Source organism: Hemitrygon akajei, chromosome 6 (genome assembly GCF_048418815.1).
Source record: "Hemitrygon akajei chromosome 6, sHemAka1.3, whole genome shotgun sequence".
Classification (NCBI taxonomy): domain Eukaryota; kingdom Metazoa; phylum Chordata; class Chondrichthyes; order Myliobatiformes; family Dasyatidae; genus Hemitrygon; species Hemitrygon akajei.
Genome location: NC_133129.1, coordinates 59,946,091 through 59,969,191, shown reverse-complemented (window position 1 = coordinate 59,969,191; position 23,101 = coordinate 59,946,091). Strand labels below are relative to the sequence as shown.

The following is a 23,101-nucleotide window of genomic DNA, read 5'->3' as shown; positions in this document are numbered from 1 at the left end:
TCTGAAGTAAAGCGAATATTAAAGCAAGGAAAGATTAGATTTCAAGCTCCGTACCCTGCTAAACTTTGAGTGTTTTATGAAGACGGGACGCAGTTGTACCAGACAGTGGAAGAGGCGACTATATATATATATATATATATATATATCTTGTGGGTTATCCCCCACAGCTACACATTTCCTCTAGCTCAACACAGGGTCATCTACCAGAGACCTCAGCCTTGGAATCACACATTCGTTGCCATTTTTGTTATTATTTGCATTTCTTGGTTCTTATTTGTTCAGAGTGTAGATCGATTAAGTTTTATTCTGCTCATTTCAATGATACATTGATAGATACATACAGATGGCTAAGGACAAAGTAAAATTCATTTCTTTTAATGTCAATGGGCTATTAAATGGGTTGGGAGACTGTAGGTCTGACACGGTGGTCAGCAACACAGGAGCGCCGCAGGGAACCGTACTCTCTCCGGTCCTGTTCACCCTGTACACATCAGACTTCCAATATAACTCGTAGTCCTGCCATGTGCAGAAGTTCGCTAATGACACGGCCATAGTGGGGACTTTAGGAGATCTAGGCCTCATATGGAGCCAGTGATCATTAATGGAGAATGTGTGGAGCAGGTTAAGACCTACAAGTATCTGGGAGTACAGTTAGACGAGAAGCTAGACTGGACTGCCAACACAGATGCCTTGTGCAGGAAGGCACAGAGTCGACTGTACTTCCTTAGAAGGTTGGCGTCATTCAATGTCTGTAGTGAAATGCTGAAGATGTTCTATAGGTCAGTTGTGGAGAGCGCCCTCTTCTTTGTGGTGGCGTGTTGGGGAGGAAGCATTAAGAAGAGGGACGCCTCACGTCTTAATAAGCTGGTAAGGAAGGCGGCTCTGTCGTGGGCAAAGTACTGGAAAGTTTAACATCGGTAGCTGAGCGAAGGGCGCTGAGTAGGCTACGGTCAATTATGGAAAACTCTGAACATCCTCTACATAGCACCATCCAGAGACAGAGAAGCAGTTTCAGCGACAGGTTACTATCGATGCAATGCTTCTCAGACAGGATGAAGAGGTCAATACTCCCCAATGCCATTAGGCTTTACAATTCTACCGCCAGGACTTAAGAACTTTTTAAAAGCTATTATTAATGCTTTTTGAGATAGTGATTTAGATGCATATCATATTTTTTACTGAGTTAAGTATTGTATGTAATTAGTTTTGCTACAACAAGTGTATGGGACATTGGAAAAAAGTTGAATTTCCCCATGGGGATGAATAAAGTATCTATCTATCTATCTATCTAAATCCAATCAAACATAATAGAATTTTATCCAAAATGAAAAAAAGAACAAGCCCATGTAGTATATTTACAGGATAGTTATTTAAGTGATAATGAGCATAGAAAACTAAAGAGAATGGGCTTCACTAATTTGTTTTTCTCCTCATATAAATCAGAACATAGGTGAGGAGTTGCTATTCTTATCTCAAGTAAGCTAAATTTTGAAAAAGTATTCAAAATGGGAGATAAAGAGGGCAGATATATTCTGGTAAGGGGGAATATAGACGGAAATTCAGTTGCTCTATTGAATATATACACACCCCCGGGAAGTGATATTGGTTTCTTACAGAAAATTACTGATATTATGGTAGCGAAAACAGAAGGTCTCCTGATATGTGGGGGAGACTTAAATTTACAATTACAACCAAACTTAGACTCTTCCATTAGAAAAACCTATGAAACAAAATCCTTACATAAGGAAGTTAATACACTTTGAGGATGTTGGTTTAATTGATATATGGAGGGACCTTTTCCCCGACAGAAGGGATTACACTCATTATTCCGCTCCCCATTCTGTATATTCAAGAGTACACTTTTTCATAACATTTGGAAAAGACAAAGACAAAATAAACACTTGTAGAATTGGGACAATAGATGTAAGTAACCATGCACCTATATATTTAATCTGTTGATTTTGACCTACAACCAAAGAATACTATTTGGAAACTAAATTCAAGCCTACTCAATGATCCGTACTTTAAGGAACAAATTAAAAAAGAAATTGGTCTCTACTTAGAATTTAATGATAATGGAGAGGTTTCACCTCCCATTTTATGGGATACTCTGAAGGCTGTCTTAAGAGAGAAAATTATAGTGATATCTTCATATAAGAAAAAATAAGGAATAAAACAGAGGAATTACAAAATAGGCTGAAGGAACTAGAGAAAAAACACAAATTGAATTTGGCACAGGATACATTAGGGGTAATTAAAAGAATTAGGAATGAAATAAATAATTTGGCAACGCAAGAAATCAGGAAACATTTCATGTTTCTGAAACAGAGACATTATGAAAGTGGATCAAAGTCTATGAAAATACTTGCGTGGAAACTGAAAAAAAATAGCTGAAAATACAATTCATAGAATTAGGGACCCAAGAACGAAAATGATAAAAATAACCTAAGTGAAATTCAAGAAGCTTTTGAAGTCTTTTACAAAACTCTATATTCCAAAGTTCCAGGGGGAAGCATAACCCAAATTGACACCTTCTTGAATTCTCTAGAGTTACCCACTTTAAGCGAAGAACAAAACAGAATGATGACTGCTGACATAACTGAAGTTGAATTAAAAGCTGCAATTAGTAGGCTTAAATTAAGCAAGTCACCAGGATCAGATGGGTATATGACAGAGTGGTACAAAGAATTTAAAAATGAGTCAGTTCCTGTTTTACTCCCCACACTGAACTGGGCTCTAAAAAAGGCACAAATGCCACCCAGTTGGAAGGAAGCGATAACCTCAGCTATACCGAAAGAAGGCAAGGATAAAATGGAATGTAGGTCATTTAGACTATTATCTGTTTTTAATGTAGATTATAGATTATTTACCTCCATCATGGCCAAACGATTAGAGGAGTTTCTACCCATACTGATATGTAAAGATCAGACAGGTTTTATACGACAACGCCAAACACAAGACAGTACACGAAGGACACTTCACATTTGGATCATATACAAAAAAATAAAATCAAAGTAATAGTGATAAGCATGGATGCTGAAAAGGCATTTGATTCGGTTAATTGGAATTTTCTTTACAGAGTTTTACATAGATTTGGTTTCCAAGACACTTATTAAAACTATACAGGCACTATATGACAACCCTACTGCTAGGATTAAAATCAATGGATATTTATCAAATACTTACCCTAGAAAGGGGCACGAGACAGGGTTGTGCATGGTCATCACTACTCTTTGCATTATATCTGGAACCATTAGCTCAATACATCAGACAAAATGAAGATATTAGGGGAATTACTATTAAAGGGACAGAGCATAAATTGGCTTGTTACACAGATGACATTTTGATCTATCTAGGGCAACTAACATACTCTTTACCTAAATTGATGCAATCCTTCGAACAATATGGTCAATTATCAGGATACAAAATCAGTATAGATAAAACCCAATTACTTTCATATTACTATAGCCCACCAAGAGAAATTGAAAGTAGATATCCCTGGGCATGGCAAACAGAGTCTTTCAAATATTTGGGCATCATTATGCCAAAAGATTTGGCAAAATTATCGGAATGTAATTATCAGCCTTTATATAAAAAAAAATTAAAGATATGGCAAGATGGAACCTGATCCCTTTTTTTAGTCTCAGTTCAAGGATCGAGTCTATTAAAATGAATATACTGCCCAGGCTGTTATATCTCTTTCAGACCCTACTGATAGAGATTAATTAAAATCAATTCAATGAATGGAACAAGATGTTATCAAGGTATACTTGGCAGGGTAAAAGGCCTAGAGTTTGTCTCAAAACTTTGCAATTAGCAAAGAAAAAGGAGGGATGGGGCCTATCTTAGAGATTATTATTTTGCAGCACAGTTGAGAGCTGTGATATGTTGGTGCAACCCATCATATGATGTTCAATGGAAAAACATTGAGGAGCGAGTACTTCCCATTCCCATACAAGCAATTTTGGCTGATAACAACCTGCAAAGGTACATAAATACTATTGATAACCCATGGGTGAAATTGACTCTTAAAATATGGAAAACTACTATAAAAGAATATAATCTAGAGGGAGATATTGCAATTCTTAAATGGTGTGCATATGACTCGGATTTTACACCAAATAAATTGGATGCTAGATTTAAGGACTGGACAGCTAAAGGAATAACAGTTCTTTGCAACATAATGAAAGAAGAAACACTGTTCAGTTTTGAAATCCTTAAAGAGAAACACTTACTAGAAAAACAATATAAAAAAAAAACGATATTTACAGATGCGACTATATGTTAATAAGACACTTAAAAATGTAACCAAGGCAAGTACATGCTTGATAGAGCTATTTAGAAAAGCATATAATTCAGATAACGGTAGTAGAATAATTTCAAGCATGTATAAGGGTTTGTCAAATCTTAAAACACATTCAACTTCATACATTAAAACAAAATGTGAGAAGGAAGGAGGGATAAATATATCTGAGGAAGAATGGACAATAATATGGAGGTATCAATGGAAGTGTACCAGTTCACAGAAATAGAGGAGTTTGGATGGAAAAACTTGATAAGATATTTTATTACACCCTCTCAGAAATCCCATTATGATAGTAACCTCCGTTTGCTGGAGAAATTGTGGAAATCAAAATGCAAATCATTATCATATTTTTTGAAACTTCCCTGTTATCAAAGACTATTGGAGGGGGTTACACAATGCCTTACAAGACATCTTTAAATGTGAAATACCCTTAGAGAGTAAGACCATATATTTTGGATATATACCTCAAGAATGGTTGAAAGAGGTAAATATTAAATTAATATATTGTTGGTAGCTGGTAAAAAGACTCTTACTAGGAAATTGTTATCACAAAAGAGCCCAACATTAAATGCATGGATGGAAATTACAATGGACATTTACAAAATAGAGAAGATAACAGCATCTGTTAATCATAATCTGGAACAATTTGATTCATACTGGGAAAAATTGTTTAACTACATAATGCCTCATAGGCCTGATTTTATTCTCACAAATCAATGAATATGTTGTAAAAAAAAGATCACTTCCTACTTGTACATAGTTTTTTTCCTTTTGCTTGTTTTTTCTCTCTACTCTTTTCTATATGTGTATGCCTCAGATAAATACTATGTGGAGATTTGTGACATATGATTATATGATATATATGTACAATGTCTGAAATACATCTTATGGAAATGTTTGTTTGATGATGAACTTCAATTAAAAAATAAATTACAAAAAAATACTTCTTCAGTTGGTCGGCCATTTCCTACCTTTCAAGGGTCATTTCCCAGTAGTCTGATACCTACTCTCGCCCCTCTTTCACTCTTTATAAAATCTCTGAAAAAAACTTTTGGTATCCTTTTTGATTATATTAGCCAACTTACCTTCATATTGCATCTTTTTGCTCCTTATGGCTTTTTTAGTTGCCTACTGTTGAGTTTTTAAAAGCTTCCTATTCCTCTAATTTCCCCACTAATTTTTGCCACTATTATATGCCCTGTGTTTTGTTTTTACGTTAGCTTTGACTTACCTTGTCAGCCAAGGCTGTTATCCTCCCTTTAGCACACTACTATTTCTTTGGAATGTATCTATACTGCACGTTCCTAATTCCTCCTAGAAACTCCAGCTATTGCTAATCTGCATGATCCCTGCTAGTGTCCCCCTTCAAATCAACTTTGGATAGTTCCTCTCTCATGTCTCTGTAATTTCCTTTACACGCATCTAATACTGATAATCTGACTTTAGCTTCCCCTGCTCAAATTGCAGGTTGAATTCTACCATATTATGGTTACAGGCTCCTAAGGGTTCCTTTACTTTAAGCTCCCTAATCAAATCCCATTCATTGCACAACACCCAATCCAGAATAGCTGATCCCATAGTGGGCTCAACCACAAGCTGCTGTAAAAAGCCATCTTGTAGCCATTTTACAAATTTCTCTTGGGATCCTAAATCAGCACCAACCTGATTTTACCAATCTACCTGCATATTGAAATCCTGTCAGACTATCATAATATTGCCCTTTAACATGCATTTTTTAAATTTCCCATTGTAATTTGTAGTCCATATCCTAGCTACTGTATGTAACTCCCACCTGGGAGTTTTTAAACCTCGAAGGTCCCTCTACCTACAACAATTCAACACCTTCCAGCCATATGTCACCTCTAAGGATTTAATTTCATACTTTTACCAACAGAGACACATCAGTTCCTCTACCTGCCCGTCCATAAGACCATAGACAAAGGAGTAGAATTAAGCCATTCATGCCATCGAGTCTGCTCTGCCATTTCATCACAACTGCTCCCAGATCCCACTCAAACTCGTACACCTACCTTCTTCCCACATTCTTTGACACCCTGATCAGTCAGGAAATGATCAACTTCCGCCTTAAATAAATGCACAGACTTGGCCTCCACTGCAGTCTGTGGCAGAGCATTCCACAGATTTCTTATGCTTTGGCTAAAAAATTCTCCCTTGCCTCTGTTCTAAAGGGTACAGCTTCAAACTTGAGGCTGTACCCCTATTTCAATGAGATTTACCCCGCACCCCTGCATTCTTCTAAATTCCAGTGAGAACAGACCCAAAGCTGCCAAACACTCTTCATATGTTAACCCATTCATTCCCAGAACCATCCTCATGAACCTCCACTGGACTCTCGTCCTGACAACACGTCTTGAGATATGGGGCCCAAAACTGTTGATATTACTCCAAGTGCAGCCTGACTACTGTTTTATAAAGGCTCAGGATTATCTCCTTTCTTTTATATTCTATTCTCCTTGAAATAAATGCCAACACTGCATTTACCTTCTTTACCACAGACTCAACCTGTAAATTAACCTTCTGGGAGTCTTGCACGAGGACTCCCAAGTCCCTCTACACTTCTAATGTTTGAACCTTCTCTTACTTAGATAATACTCTACACTATTGTTCCTTTTACCAAAATGCATTATCATATATTTCCCAACACTGTTTTCCATCTGCCACTTTTTTTGCCCATTCTTCCAATCTAAGTCCTGCTGTATTGATTCCTCAGCACTACCTACCCCTCCATCTATCTTCAGATCATCCACAAACTTTTCAATTCCATTATCTAAAATTGACAAACAATGTGAAAAGCAGTGGTCCCAATACTGACTCCTGAGGAACACCACTAGTTATTGGCAGCCAACCAGCAAAGACCCACACATTGCCTGTCAGCCATTCTTCTATCCATGCCAATATCTTTCCTGTAACACCATAGGATTTTATCTTGTTAAGCAGCCACATGTGTGGCACCTTATCAAATGCATTCTGAAAATCCAAGTAAATGACAGCCACTACCTCTCCTTTGTCCACCCTGCTTGTTATTTCCTCAAAGAACTCTACCAGATTTGTCAGACAAGATTTCCTTTGACAGAAACCATGATGACTTTAACTTATTTTATCCTTTTGATACAATGTGTAGCCTTAGATGTTAAGCTCTCACATATAATCTTCTTTCAGCCATAATTCAGTGATGTCCACAATGCCATACCTGCCAATGTCTTACTGTGCTACAAGATAACCTTATTTTGTATGGAGTGTGCATCAAATGTAACACTTTCAGTGCTGTATCAGTCACCCTTTGATTTTGTCCCCATGTTACACTACTCTACTGACTGCAATTCTTCTCCCCCCCCCCCCCACCAATCTGCCTGGCCTTCCTGACAGTTCACTACACTCAACCCCTACTTGTATACCAACTGCCCCATCCTTAGCTCTATCACTCCAGTTCCTATCCCCATGCCAAATTAGTTGAAATCCTCCCCAATAGTTCTAGCAAACCTGCCCGCAGGGATATTAGACACCCTCAGGTTTAGGTGTAACCCATTCTTTTTGTACAAGTCATACCTTCCCCAGAAGGGATTGCAATGATCCAGAAATCTGAAACCCTGCCCCTCAGACCAGCTCCTCAGCCACAAATTAATCTGCCAAATCATCCTATTCTTACCCTCTTGTGCATGGCACAGGAAACAATCCAGAGATTACTAGCCTGAGGTCCTGCTTTTCAGTTTTCTACCCAACTCCCTAAACTCACTCTTCAGGACATCCTCCTATTTCCTACCATTGGTGCCAATATCTACTGAGACTTCTGGGTGCTCATACACCCCTTTAGAATGCTGTGGACCCAATCTGAGATGTCCCTGACCCTGGCACCCAGGAGGCAACATGCCACACAGGAGTCCAAAGAATCTCATGTCTGCTCCTCTAATTATGGAATCCCCTATCACTACTGCAGTCCTCTCCCCTTTCCTTCCCTTCTGAACCACAGCACCAGAGTCAGTGCCAGAGACCCGATCGCTGCAGCTGTCCCCACCTTATGAATTTAATATGTTCAGTTGAGTCTTGTTAATTGTGTTATATTGTTTGCCTTTAACACCTAGGTTTCATTTATTCATTTCAGGTGTATTACAATTATGTAAATATACTACATTGAACAGATTTCCATCTATTCATCAGCATTGTTTCCTAATACAGTTATGCTATTTAATTACTTCTAAGTGTGCACTCATAGCTCAGAGTAAATGAAGCTTGAAACTGATATCAGAATCTCGACTGAGACCAGAAGAAACTATTTCATTGTCAGTTTGGGCCTTCATACCCAACTGGAGCTATAATTAGTATTTATGAGAAGGTTGAACTTGCATACCATATACTTGGGGGGAAAAAAAAATCACAGCTTCTTTAAAGAAATGAAATTGGTAACAACAAATAAGAAACAACTTAGTTACTTAGGACCAGTTTCTGGAAAGTTTCATGAAATGACAGACACTTAGCATTAAAAAGCCAATGCATCATGGACAGATGTCAGGAGAATGCAACCATACTCAATAAGGGAGTGAGAAGTTATTGAAAGAGAAACTGCTTGTGAAACTTCATGCTTTGCACACTATCAAAACTGAAATTGTACATAGCAATGTTATTGACATTACATTGTTTTCAAAGGTTTGATAAGTTAGATGCAGAATTGTCTCCTTTCAGCAGTGCCTTAAACAAGGGGGGGGGGTTAGTATCTCTAAATAAAGTACATGCCATTCAGAAGAGTGATAAAAGGAAGTTTCTTCATTCATTTATAATGTATACTCTAAGTCTCTGCTGAAGAGAAATGTAGCTGCTAAATATTTTTGAGACAGAATGATAGAAACGATTGATATTTGGACATGAAGAATATTGGCATGAGATTACCAGTGAATGGCATTGAACCAAAATATCAACCATGACCTTATTAAATGGCAGAGTAGACAAGGGGACAAATAAACTACACCTGCTTCTACCTTTTATGAGTAACAGTTAAAGCAAGATATAATTGCTTAGAATTTGTCATGTACCTTAGAATCTGTAGAATAGTGTTGTTAACCAACATAACACGGAAGTGTTATGGTTACAGGTCCCATTGAGGCAAACTTCAGTTTGAGCCTGAGTCCCAAGGCTGACTGCAAAATTGGGACTTAGCCGGGGTTGGAGAGGAAGAAAAACTGGGACCTTAAAATCAGCATTATGTTTTTAAACCACTGGGGCAAGGTAGAACTAAGAGGACTTAATTGGGATGCCATTGGTATCCTACATTTTATAGTAAATATTACAATTTATTTGTTCCAGCAGTGCAGCATGATGTGTGCCCTTAAAACCACATCCTAATTTCTCTAGAAATGCTTTTGAGTAGTTTTGCATTGAGAATACACCAATTGAGCATAAATGAAGTAGAAGTATAGTCAGATGCAGAATGGTAAATTCATAGGCAGATGTACTTGGCTGAATTTCTTCTATGACCCAAATGAATCTGGAAATGGCCCCATCTAAATTCCATTCAAGAAGCACAACATAATTTTCTGACACACAACTCCTTGGCTTGAAAAGTTAAATGTATAGCATATGAACCAATCAAAGCAGCCCCATCATCTCCTGCTTGTCTAAAAATATGTAATTGAATTTAAATTTGAATCCAGCCGCAAATAAACGTAATAGTGAACAGTTTCTCTAAACAGATTATTTACCCACCTTTGTTTTAAGTGAATCAGAGCTCAAGACTTGTTGGGATTGGATTTCAAACATTTAAGATCCCAACATATTCTGTATAGTTCAAATCCTTCAAATTACAATGAAAAGTCAAGCCTTCAAAAACCAAGGCCCTGACTCAATTTTGAATATTGAATTTGTCATTTTAAGTCTTTCAAAGTGGTTCTCCAATACTTCAGTGTTTGTTTTACTCGTTGGGGAAAAGAAAGTGATAAGGATGTAGGAATATTTATTTGGGAATTACCCCTCAAGGGGCAACAAATTCATTCTCTAATCCAAAAGACAGATACTTGGGATTTCTTTTAGACCAATTTAATTCCATTACATTATTAAAGATGTTACCATTGCAAATAGTTCCCAATGTATCATAATCTTCTAAACTTTCACACAGATTACGCCACAGGGAGAAGACAGAGTTAGAACTTATAAGAGTAGGTTCAAAGTTGCTTTGGGCTCCCATTAGGTCATCTGTGCAGATGTCACAGGTGTTTCTTCCGGTAGCAAAATTCCAGTACGGAAGAGCAAAGGTCAGATCTCCCAACATAACCTATAATGACAAAAAAAACCAGAAAATCAGATATTAAAAACGTAAACTTGAAAACAATACATCATTTGCTTAGAAATTAGGATTACCAGCCAACTGTTTCAGCATTGATTTTACAGTAAGATTGGTTCATTAAACCCAAATTCTGTAAGATTCATATCCAATTATTATGTAGGTTAAGACAGAACAGCATCTATACCAGTCCACTTCTATTTTTTTATATTCTCACACACATCCACCCACACATTGCTGAAAGAGTCCTGCATCCTCCATGAAGCTATTTAATTTTTGCAGCCCTTCTCTTGGCTACAACCGAAATCATGTACTCAGAGTATTAAATCACTATATGCTTGTCACAAAAAAAGCAGGTGCTTTTCTTTCTACCAGATATAGAAAAATAAAATGGTGCCAGAGGTCACTCAACCCTTAAGCATGTCCCACTACTCAAGCTGATCGTTGCTGATCTGCCCCAGCTCTCAACTCCTAATTCCTGTGCATGTGAATTTTGTGTTACAGTGCTATAAAGAGTTATAATATTTCTAGCACTCCAATCAGATTACACAGGCCAATTCAGTTACTCGATCTCAGATTATCCTTATGCGCAGGCAAGTCCAAACTCCCTCTTGAATTGTCTAACCTTGGTTTCTATACACACCATATCTTCATAATCTACTACAAATCTTTATGTTTTCCACTAAATCAAAACCTTTATTATAGCCTTAGATACTCTTGTGTTCAAGAACTTTGGCCACTAAATTTACCAGACCAGACAGTTTTCACTTAAGGGTTTACTAGTGCTAATCTATGAGCAAATTTACAGTAAGAACACAAACATTCTGAAATAGGAGGTGTAGGCCATTGGGCCTGTCAAACCTGTTCTGCTATTCAATAAGATATGGCTGATCTGGCCATGGATTCAGCTCCATCTACCTGTCTTTTCCCCATAACCCTTAATTATCTGCTATGTAAAAATCTGTCTAACTGAGTCTTAAATACATTTAATGGGGTAACCTCTACCGCTTCCCCAAGTACAAAATTCCACCAATTTGCTATTCTCTAGGAAAATAATTTCTCATCACCATACTAATCGGTTGACCAAACCTCCAGGTCACGTCTCCCAAAACTAGTCTCACTTACCTGTGGAAACAACTTCCCTGCCTCTAATCTAATCTGCCTCTATTCCTTTCATGATTTGTATGTTTCTGTTTCTATGAGATCCCCTCTCGTTTTTCTTAATTCCAGCAAGTATAGCCCACGCAACTCAATCCCTCCTCCTAGATTAACCCCCTCACCTTCAGAATCACCACTTCCAAAGCCAGTAAATCTTTTCTCAAATAAGATGGCAAATACAGCACACATTTCTCCAGGTGTAGTCTTGCCAGTACCCTGTACAGTACCAGCATAACCTCCTTGCTCTCAACTTCAATTAATTTAGCACTGGAGGTGAATATTACATTTGCCTTCTTGATAACCTATTGCAATTCAAGCACAAGTACTCCCAAGCCCCTCTGTACAACATGTTGCAATCTTTCACCATTTAAATACTAATCTGATCTTCCATTTTCCCTTCCAAAATAACAATTTCTCACATTTACCAACATTGTACTTCATCTGACAGACCTTTATTTACTCACTTAACCTATCCATACCAACTGCAGACTCTCCACAATTTGCTTTTCCAATCAGTGTCATTTGCAGATTTAGATACACTATACTTGACATCCTCTACCCAATCATTAATGTACATCATGAACAGTTGCAGGGCCCAGCACAGATACCTGCTGCACTGCTTTTACCACTGACTGTCAACTACAAAAGCTTCAAGTTTTAAGGTACATTATCAAAGTATGTAGGCAGTATAAAAACTGAGATTTGTCTTCTCCAGATAGCCACAAAACAAAAGCCACGAAAGCCGTTCAAAAGAAAAACATCAACTCTCTCCCACACAAAAAAATTCAAACAGCAACATTAACACCCTCCACGTGCAAAAAATCTAGCAAATTGCACAAGAACAGCCAAAAACATGAAATATAAAAACATTAAAATTGAAGGACTCCATACAGTCCAATTAATACACTGCAGACCCTGATCTTCAGTACCATCCTCCGACAAGAGACAGAGACAGACAATTTGAAAGCAAGGGCCCTCCTTTGAGAGCAGCAAGTGAGAGATAGTCACATGCAGACACCTTCCTCCTGCAGAAGTGAGTGAGAGGCTGGTAGACGGTGCTGAACACTCGCTCACCTTCCACACTTACCTTGATGTTTCGATCTTCCTCAACGCTTTAAGCACCCATTTATTCCAACTCTCTTCTTTCAACCAATCCTTTTTTCCACGCTAACACATTACTTTCAACTCCATGCATCCTCATTTTATAGGCAAGTCTTATACAGCACCTTATTCTGGAAATCCAAGTATACAAATTCCACCTATTCCCCTGTATCCACTCGGCTCATTATATCCTCCAAGTACTCCAGCAAGTTTGTCAAATAGGACTTGCAATTAATGAATCCACACTGAGCCTGTCTGATGGAATCACCTTTATCCCGCTGTCTCATGACTTATTCCTTAATGATTGCTTTAGGCATTTTTCCCAACCACCTACTTTAACCTAACTATCCCACGGTTACTCTACCTCTTTTAAAAAAAAGACAGTGACATGATATCATCTTCCAATCTCTGGCACCTGCCCAGGATCCAGAGAGTTTTGGTAAATTATCACAGATGTGTCTAATATAACCTCTGCCACCTCTTTCAGTACTCTGGGATGCATCCCATCAAGTCCACGGTACTAGTCAAGCTTTAAGCCCATTAGTTTTCTCACAATTACCTCTTTATTGACAGCAACTGTATTGAAGTCCTCACCTTGCATCATGTCCATAACAACTCTTTGGCAAGTTAGACATGTCCTCCACTGCAAAAACTGACACAAAAAGTTCATTCAATGCTTTGGCTAATCCTACATTACCCAATATTAACTTTTCACCTTCCAAGTGACTCATGTTCACTTTAGCCACCCTTTTCCACTCTTCATACAATTATAAAAATCTGATTGTCACCTCATCGCAGGCCCAAAATAGTTTTTACCGGTGAGGTGACTGTTCACTTGTGAGTGTTGGGGGTCATCTACTGTATCTGCTGCTCCCAGCATACACTATTGTGTATTGCTGAGACTCAGCGGAAATTGAAAGATCAGTTCAGCAAGTCCGCTAGGAAAAAAGTGGATCTACCAGTAGCCACTCATTTCAATTCTTCTTTACATTCTGACATGTCAGTCCATGGCTTCCTCTACTGCCACGATGAGGCCACACTGAGGTTGGAGAAGCAACACCTCATATTCCACCTAGATAGTCTTCAGCCTGATGGCCTGAATATCAATTTCTTGAACTTCCACTAACTGCCCCACCTCCCCTTTCACCATTCCTGTTTCCCTCTCTCACTTCATCTCTTTACCTGCCCATCACCTTCCTCTGGTCTCCTCCCCATTCCCTTTCTTCCATGGTCTTCTACCCTCTCATCAGATTCCCCCTTCTCCAGCCCCTTATCTCTTTCACCAATGTCTCAGCTCTTCAATTCATCCCTCTTTCCTCTCCCAATTTCCCCCATCACCTACGACCTTGGAATTCTTCCTCCCCTCCCCACACCTTTTTACTTTAGCTTCTCGTCTTTTTATTTCAGTCCTGATGAAGGATCTCGGCCAAAATGTCAACTGTTTCCATAGATGCTGAGTTTCTTCAGCATTTTGTGCTTGTTACTTGGACTTCCAGCATCTGCTGATTTTCTCATCTTTGAAAGTTTTCCACTGTTTCTCAATAGTCCAACCATATAGCATGTGTTCCCAGTCTACACTAGCCAGCTCCTCCCCCATCCTTTTGTAGTATCCCTTGTCGGTATGATACCTCATTTTGGATTGAAGTACTGCACCTTCCATTTATGTAAGAAATATAGTCATATTGTGGCCACTCTTTCCAAGAGGATATCTAACTAGAAGACCATTAATTTTACTTGTTTTATTACACAGGACCGCATCTATGAAAGTATTTCCCCTGTAGGTTCATAAACATGCTGCTCAAGAAATCTATCAGATATCCTGTTGGATTAGATCGTTATTTTCTTTGCAGCTTAATTTTCTTATACCCATGTACAGTATATGCAATTGTTCAGAGTGATTCCTAGTGGTTATAGCTTTGTATTATTCTGGAAGATTCTTGTGTACCACATTATTTGAATGGGGGCTATTTGACTGGTTAACTCGTATTTACCAGTTTGATTGTACGGTATAAGAGCAGAGCACACTGGGTCACCACCTTATTCTTTTCTTTGTTTCTTCCTGCTGTCACTTCTAGACTCTTGCTACTTTCCGCTCCTAATTCATTTATTCTCTTAGTACTTAATAAAACGATCATGAAGCAACAAGTTTTATGCCTCATTCATGACAAATGAAAGAACCTTGGATCAAAACAGAATCCAACAAACTCAATCAACTGGATTGGCCCATACTATGTGCAAGTTAAAGACCCCATGACAACTGCCATTCCATTCTTAAATGTATCAGATATTTCTTGGTTTGTTGCCCATGCCACTGCAGTATTATTATAGACAACTTCCATCAGTGTTTTGTCCCCCTTTACCATTCCTAACGTCCACCCAGATGGACTCAACATTCTTCTCCTTGGATCTTGCCTCTTCTCACTATTACTGAGATTACATACTTAAGAGTGCTACCCATTTCCTTCACCTTCCTGCCTATTGTTCCATTAATACCAGATACGCTGGGATATTTCATCCTCAATCATTTCTGCCCTGCAACCACATATCTGTAATGGCCAGTGAATAATACTCCTTTGTACTGATATGTGCCACAAGTTAATTGACCTAGTTTTGAATACTACAGGCATTCAGATAAAATGCCCACACACTCACTGACCTTTTAGAAAATAGTAACCTTTGTGTCCTTTGGATTTTTCTTGTTCATATGAACTTTTCATAAGTATTCCAGCTTGTATACTTCTATATAGTACACTTATTCACATCTTATCAAAGCATGGCCAAATACAAAAATCATAAACTAGACAGTTTGTCATGAACACAAATCTATACCATTCAATTGGGTCTGTGATAACTAAATCACAATACATAATTTTCTCAGTTTATCAATAGCCACACATCTTGGGAGAAATAATAAAAAGCTTCAACACAGGAGGTTCTTTTGCCAAAATTAAAGCATAAATGAATGTTAGTGACCAGATTAGGAAACTGGTTGGCTGTGGAAAATAGGGTATATGGTTTTTGGGACACGTCAAGGGCTGCACTTCAGTTTACAGTTGATTCCCCTGCAACTACTCAAGCCACACCAAGTCCAGCATGATAGAACCTCCACATCAATATCTGGAGAATATAGGCATGTGAAGATGACAACTGGAAACTCCCAGGAACCAAGAGTCAGCCCAATGGGTATGCATATAGGCAAGGTAGTAATGATTTTTCTTTTTTAAACTTTTTTTTATTGAGTTTTCAAATAATTACAGAAATAAAATATGAAAAAAAAATATATATACCCTTCCCCCCTCCCCCCTAACATCCCTATAGAAAAAAAAAGAAAGAAAAAACAAAAGAAAGAGTGCCTGGATATCGGAAGATCCCCACATGCTCCATGGAGTTCGTAATAACTTTAGTATATATATTTCTTTCCCCAAATAACCAATTATTTCATCTTCAGAGCATCTATATATTTAATCCTGTCTTTTGTAAATAAGGGCGCCAAATTTTCAAAAATGTTTCATATTTATCTCTTAAATTATAAGTATTTTTTTCAAATGGAATACAGCTATAAATTTCCTTCTTCCAATGATCTATACTTAAATATGTATCCGATTTCCAAGTAACTGCAATAGCCTTTTTGGCTACTGCCAGTGCAATTTTTATAAATTCTTTCTGATATTTATTCAATTTGGGTTTTGGTTTTATCCCTTCAATATCACCTAGTAAAAATAATATTGGATTATATGGAAGTAGTGTTCCAATAATTTGTTCCAATAAAACTCTTAAATTTGTCCAAAAAGGTTGAATTTTAGAACAAGACCAAGTAGAATGTAAAAAAGTATCTCAAAAAGAATCTCAAAGAAATATGACAGAAGAAAAACAAAGACAACTTATTAATAAGTTACAATATAATACACTCCAGACATATCGAACAGAAAAAGCAATTATGAGAACTAAACAGAGATATTATGAACTAGGTGAAAGATCACATAAGGTCCTTGCATGGCAGTTAAAACCAGACCAGACTTCTAAAACAATTCGAACAAGAGTAAATAAAATTACTTATAAACCTTTAGAAATTAATGAAATTTCTAAGAATTTTTATTCTGAGTTGTATAAATCAGAATCACAAAATGATAATGTCAAGATAGAAAGGTTTTTAATCACAAATAACTCTTCCAAAATTAAATACAGAAGAGATTAGATATGCCTTTTACATTGAAAGAGGTCAAAGAAGCCCTAGGATCACCTCAAACTAATAAATCTCCAGAAGATGGTTTTCCGCCTGAATTTTATAAAAAGTTTAAAGATTTATTAATTCCTCCTTTTATGGAGTTAATACATCAAGCGGAAAGAACGCATAAACTTCCAGAATCCTTTTCGACAGCTATTTTAATAGTATTGCCAAAAAAAGATAGAGATCTTTTAAAGCCAGCATCATATAGACCTATTTCTTTATTAAACACTGATTATAAAATAATAGCAAAAATCTTATCTAACAGATTATCTAAATACTTACCAAAATTAGTACATATGGATCAAACAGGATTTATTAAAAATAGACAATCGGCAGATAATGTAACTCGGTTATTTAGTATAATTCATTTTGCGCAAAAGAGGGAGGAAATGAGTGTGGCAGTTGCTTTGGATGCAGAAAAAGCATTTGATAGATTGGAATGAGATTTTTTATTTAAGGTATTGGAAAAATATGGATTAGGAGTATCTTTTATAAAATGGATTAAAACCTTAAATACTAATCCCAAAGCTAAAGTAGTGACAAATGGTCAAATTTCAACACCATTTCAGTTAACAAGGTCAACTAGGCAAGGTTGTCCATTATCACCTGCTTTATTCGTGTTGGCGATAGAACCATTAGCTGAATTAATTAGAATGGACCCAGATATTAAGGGTTTCAGAGTTAATCAGGAAGAATACAAGATTAACTTATTTGCTGATGATGTTCTGCTTTATTTAACAAACCCATTGCACTCGTTGCGTAAATTATCCTATAGATTAGAAGGTAGTAATGATTGATGCAGGTCTCAAATTTAGAAAATATCTATTACTGACTTAGGGATAGTGTTACCCAAGATTGCTGATTACAAAAAGGTAGAGGCATGGTCAGTAATATAGTTGAGAACAAAATTTCAAAGATATTGACAGGTCAAGTAGGCAAATTAAGCAGATGGACATCACCACAAGCATGATTTTAACAGGTTTGGACTAAGTTGAGAATCTAGCATTTGTAATCATTTTAACATGAGAAACCACTAAACTTAAAAACTTACTTTCCCAAGCCTTCAGGCTGATCAACACATCCATCCATTAACCCACCCCACCTCTACTACACACACATCTATTATCACTATATACATATAATCAGTCTAATGTTATGAACCCCGTAACTGGGTTTCTTACCAGCAAAACTAGGAGTATCCGTTGGAGTCTGGTGATACTATTTTTAACAGTATTTATTAGTAAAAATACACAAAAATAATATCAATGCAAATATACAGATAATATACGTCATCAATACTAAACCTAAAAGTGCGGGTATAATAATAATCAATAAGAAACAAGCTCTATCGTTGTCTAGGGGATAACGAATTGTCTGATGGAAATATAAAGTTCAGTTCAGTTCAAGCAGGCTGCGGTAGTTGTTGATCGCGGTGTTGCAATTGTTGGGGGAGGGGGAGAGATAACAGCTATTGACTTGCCTACTTTCCTTTTACGATCTTGATCGGTCGATGTGTTGTTGTTGTGGCCATTCACGTATGACCCCTCCGTCCTTTAGCTAGACCATTCCGTGGAGGACTCGTCACCCAGGCAAGGGTGGACACACACACAAGCCCCCACCGGTCTCGTAGCGTCTCTCTTGGTGCATCTGAGGAGTGTTTCCCCAGACCCTACTTTTATCCCCACACACGGGGTCTCAGGTGTCAATCAGGTTGGGATGATGCAATCCATCAACCAGACCACTCTGGTTGCCCCTGAGGGGCTTCAATGAATAGAACAGTACTCAATACACAATTCCGTCTCCAAGAGACAATAGCAGTAATCAGTGGTTCCGTTCTGCTTTTGTTAGGAGGAGACATTCCACTTTTGTGTATCTCTGTGTTGTCTCTCTCTCATTAACTGACATGAGCTGTTTATCTCTCTCATTTCCTGGGTATCAGACCCGAAATAATAGCGATTTTGCAATTCTCAAAACGGGGGCCGACTTTGCACCCTTCTGCCCATCAGAGTTGCTCCTCATTCGTAACACTAAGCATACAAGTTACTTGTACATTAGATTTTATAAGATTGTTTTTATATTATAGTTTTGTAGATTTTTTTTTAGGGTTGAGTGAGAGTGTTTTTTTTTAAAAATACTGCATCGGATCCAAAGTAACAATCATTTTGTTCTCCTTTATACTTGTGTATTGAAGAATGACAATAAACGTTCTTGAAGTGTTAGAAATTGTGAAGGTTGAGATATATATACACATGTGCAATACAAAGATCATTAGTATTAGTGGCCAGGCATCAAGAACAAAAGACTAATTGAAATGCTAACCTCTAAAAATTAGAGGAAAAGAGAGTAGGTACACTCCATTCAATCTGGAATACTGTGTAGCAACTTTGGAATGAAGCAGACTGCCAACTCAAGGATGTTACCAGGACTACAGTGGTTAAACAATGAGGACACGGATCCTGTGCAGTTTTACCAAGTTATTAATACTAATTAGGTGAAATCTTTTAAAATGAGAGTTGGCACTAGATCTGGCTGAAGTTAAATTTTTCTCATGAAAGCCAGGTAACTTTAAATTTCCTGCATTCATTTTAATCACTCAGGCAAAGTGACAGAAGTTTTACAGATTCATTCTCCCTACTTACTATCATCACAGCAGTCCAGGATCTACATAGGAACAGGATTACGTCATTAACTCACTCAATCTTATTCTGCCCTGGAATGAAATCACAACTAATTTGTAGCTCAACTCCAATTTATTTTGGCTCCATTTCTCCAAATAGAGAAAATAGTAACAAAAAGCCAAGTTACATTATTTTATCCACTGCTTGGCATAAAAGTGTGGAATACTTGCATCAATAGTCACTTTCAAATTTCTATCATAATTGGCCAGGTTCAGATTCTTTTAAATTGGTATCTTTTGGTTGATCATCTTTTTGTTTTGTATTTTCCCCATCAGTTAAATCTGATGTACGAATTTATTTCACAATATGAAGATCAGAATTCCAGAGGAAAATACACACTGCTAATATCGCACACCAATTTGCCTTTATGAGTCTATACAACTAGTGCAGTCCTTTCTTTACCATGTACCAATATGAGAAAAACAATCACACCCAAGACTTGTTTCTTGAAAGCTTAGACAATGCCTTCTCAGCTGGTGTGCAATCATGATGCAACCACAGTTGTGTTAGAACTTTATTTATTTTCTGATCCTTACAGTTCTTCCAGGAGACAAGAATGAATGGCAGTCTTAATCCTTAATGATTTTTAGGTACAAACATACAAATACTAAGCAAACTAAACAAAGAGCTGTGGAAAAAAAATGGAGGTGAATGAACAGCAAAGAATGCAAAGATGAAAGACAATAAAGATGGTGCCTCTGAAAAATCCATTCCTATTATAATTGAGATAAAAAAATAAAAACTAAATTAAAAAATAGATAAAATAAACCAATCAATGATTGCACAATCACATCATGTGGGTAATACCTGACCAATGAAAAATTAGAAAGGTGATAAACTTAGTTTAACTGCTATACTGCTTTCTGCCAGAAAGTGGGGACGAACCACCACATTCTGTGAAAAATACACGAGTTTGTCAAAAAGTACAAATTATTAAAATTCAACTTCAGCCTTACACAAACTCATTTTATAAAAAAGTTAAAAAATGGTGGGAATTAGTATTATTCCCCTCTAAATATTTCACATACAAATTGAACAAATATGTACAGCATTCTGTGACCACTTGTGTCTTTCCTTCTTTGCTGAATAGCCCTGTTATTACATCCTAATGCACTACTTACAGATAAATTTCTTACCCCCAAAATCTAGATTAATAAAAGTAGAAACAACCCAGGTATCAATTTTTGCACAGCATTTGTCAATATTCAAACAGATTTAAATTCACTTTAACTTTTTTTCCTGCCTTCCTGGCTTCAGGCACTTAATTTTCATCAACCCATAACATCTTGCAAGGAAACCACTAATGCGGCATCTCATCTTGGAGCAGGCATTTCCCTCCTGTTCCTCATCCACTATAACATTATGGTCACAGTTATGAGGAATGACTTGGCAATGCTAGTTTAGCAAATTACATTAAAAAGGCATGACTGTACACAAAAGATGGCCAACACTTAAAGAATTAATACAGTTCACAACAAGTTTATATCCCAGTAAAAGGCCAAAAGAACTTCAATAGGAAGGGAAATCAAGCTGTGACCAACAAGTTAAACAAATCATTACATTGAAAGGCTAAGTGTTACCACAAAAACAACAAATATTGGCATTGGGACAATTTTAGAACTTGGCAATCAAAAACCAAGATTCCAAAAGAGGAAACAAAACATTGGTCATAGAGGAGTCAAAGAACACTACAGCATAGAAACAGGGTCTTTGGCCCATTTAGTCCATGCCAAACTATTAATCTGCTAAGTCTCATCGACCTGTACCTAGACCATAGCCCTCCATACCTGTGTCATCCAAATTTCTCTAAACTGTTGAAATCCAACTTGTATCCAATACTTCCACTGGCAGCTTGTTCCACACTAACCACCCTATGTGAAGAAGTTTCCCATCATGTTCCCTTTAACCATTTCACCTTTCACCCTTAATGTGTGACCTCTTGGGTTCTAGTCTCACCCAAACTCAGTGGAAAAAGCCTGTTTGCATTGACCCTATCTATACCCCTGATATATACAGTATACTGGTATCAAATCTCCCTTCATTCTCCTATGTTGTACAGAATAAAGTCCTAACCTATTCAACCTTACCCTGGTAACTCAGTCATCCAGTCCTGGAAACATACTTGTAAATTTTCTCTGCACTCTTTTAATCTTACTGCCATCTTTCCTGTAGGAAGGTGACCAAAACTGTACACAATACTCTAACTCCTGTATCAATACTTTGATTTATGAAAGGCCAATGTGCCAGAAGTTTTCTTTATAGCCCTTTCTATCTGTTAGGCCACATTCAGAGATTATGGGTCTGTATTCCCAGATCCCCTTGTTCTACCGCACTCCTCGATACCCTACCACTCATTGTCTATGTCCTACCCTGGTCTGACCTCTCAAAATGCAATAACCTTATCTGCATTAAATTTCATCTGCCATTTTTCCAGTTGGTTCAGATCTCACTGCAAGCTCTGATAGTCTTCCTTGTTGTCCACTAGATTCCCAACCTTTGTGTCACTGGAAATTTTCTTAACCAGTTTACCACATTATCATCCCAATTATTCACATAGATGACAAACAACAACAGACCCTACACCAAATCCCTGTGGCACACCACCAGTTACAGCCCTCCAGTTAGAAAGGCAACCATCTGGTACCATCTTCTAGCTTCTCCCATGAAATCAAAGTCTAACTTTGTTAGTCCAATTAACTAAGTCCAACTAACTATCTCATCTTAAATGTCAAGTGACTGAACCTTCTTGTCTAACCTCCCATGTGGAACCTTATCAATGGCCTTCCTAAAGTCCATGCAGACAACATCCACTGATGTGCCTTCATCAACTTTCCTGGTAAAATTCTCAAAAAACTCAATAAAATTGGTCAGACATGACTTACAATGCACAAAGCCATTCTGACTATTCTTCATCTGTCCCTGTTTATATATCTGATCCTTTAGAATACCTTCCAAAAACTTATCCACTACTGATATCAGGCTCATTTTCATTCAATCCCGTCTTATTCTTACCTTTCTTAAACAGCAGAATGACATTAGCTATCTCTTCTAATCCTCTGGTATCTCACCTGTGGCTCAAGACATTTTATGTATCTCTGCAATTCCCGCATTTACCTCCCATGGAGTCTGAGGGAACACCTCATCAGGCTGTAGTGTATTTAATATTTCATTAATATTTGAGTACTATTGTATGTATTTTGGTTAAACATTCTGCTTGTATAATTCATTATAGGTATTACGTAAGAAGTAAGTGAATGGCATGTCATTTTGCCACCAAGTCATATGTGAGCACCTCACTAAAAATGTAAGTAGACATATTTTCCCCAGGTCCTGCATTTTTG

The 23,101-nt window shown here is 37.3% G+C and overlaps 1 protein-coding gene across 1 annotated transcript in view; it reads right to left on the bottom strand.

Moving 5' to 3' along the window:
- tyrp1a (tyrosinase-related protein 1a) overlaps positions 1-23,101 on the bottom strand; it is a 41,744-nt gene that overhangs the window by 15,396 nt on the left and 3,247 nt on the right. The window contains exon 2 of the mRNA XM_073048410.1: positions 10,382-10,586. Coding sequence (XP_072904511.1) covers positions 10,382-10,586 — 205 coding nt within the window. The remainder of the gene's footprint in view (positions 1-10,381; positions 10,587-23,101) is intronic.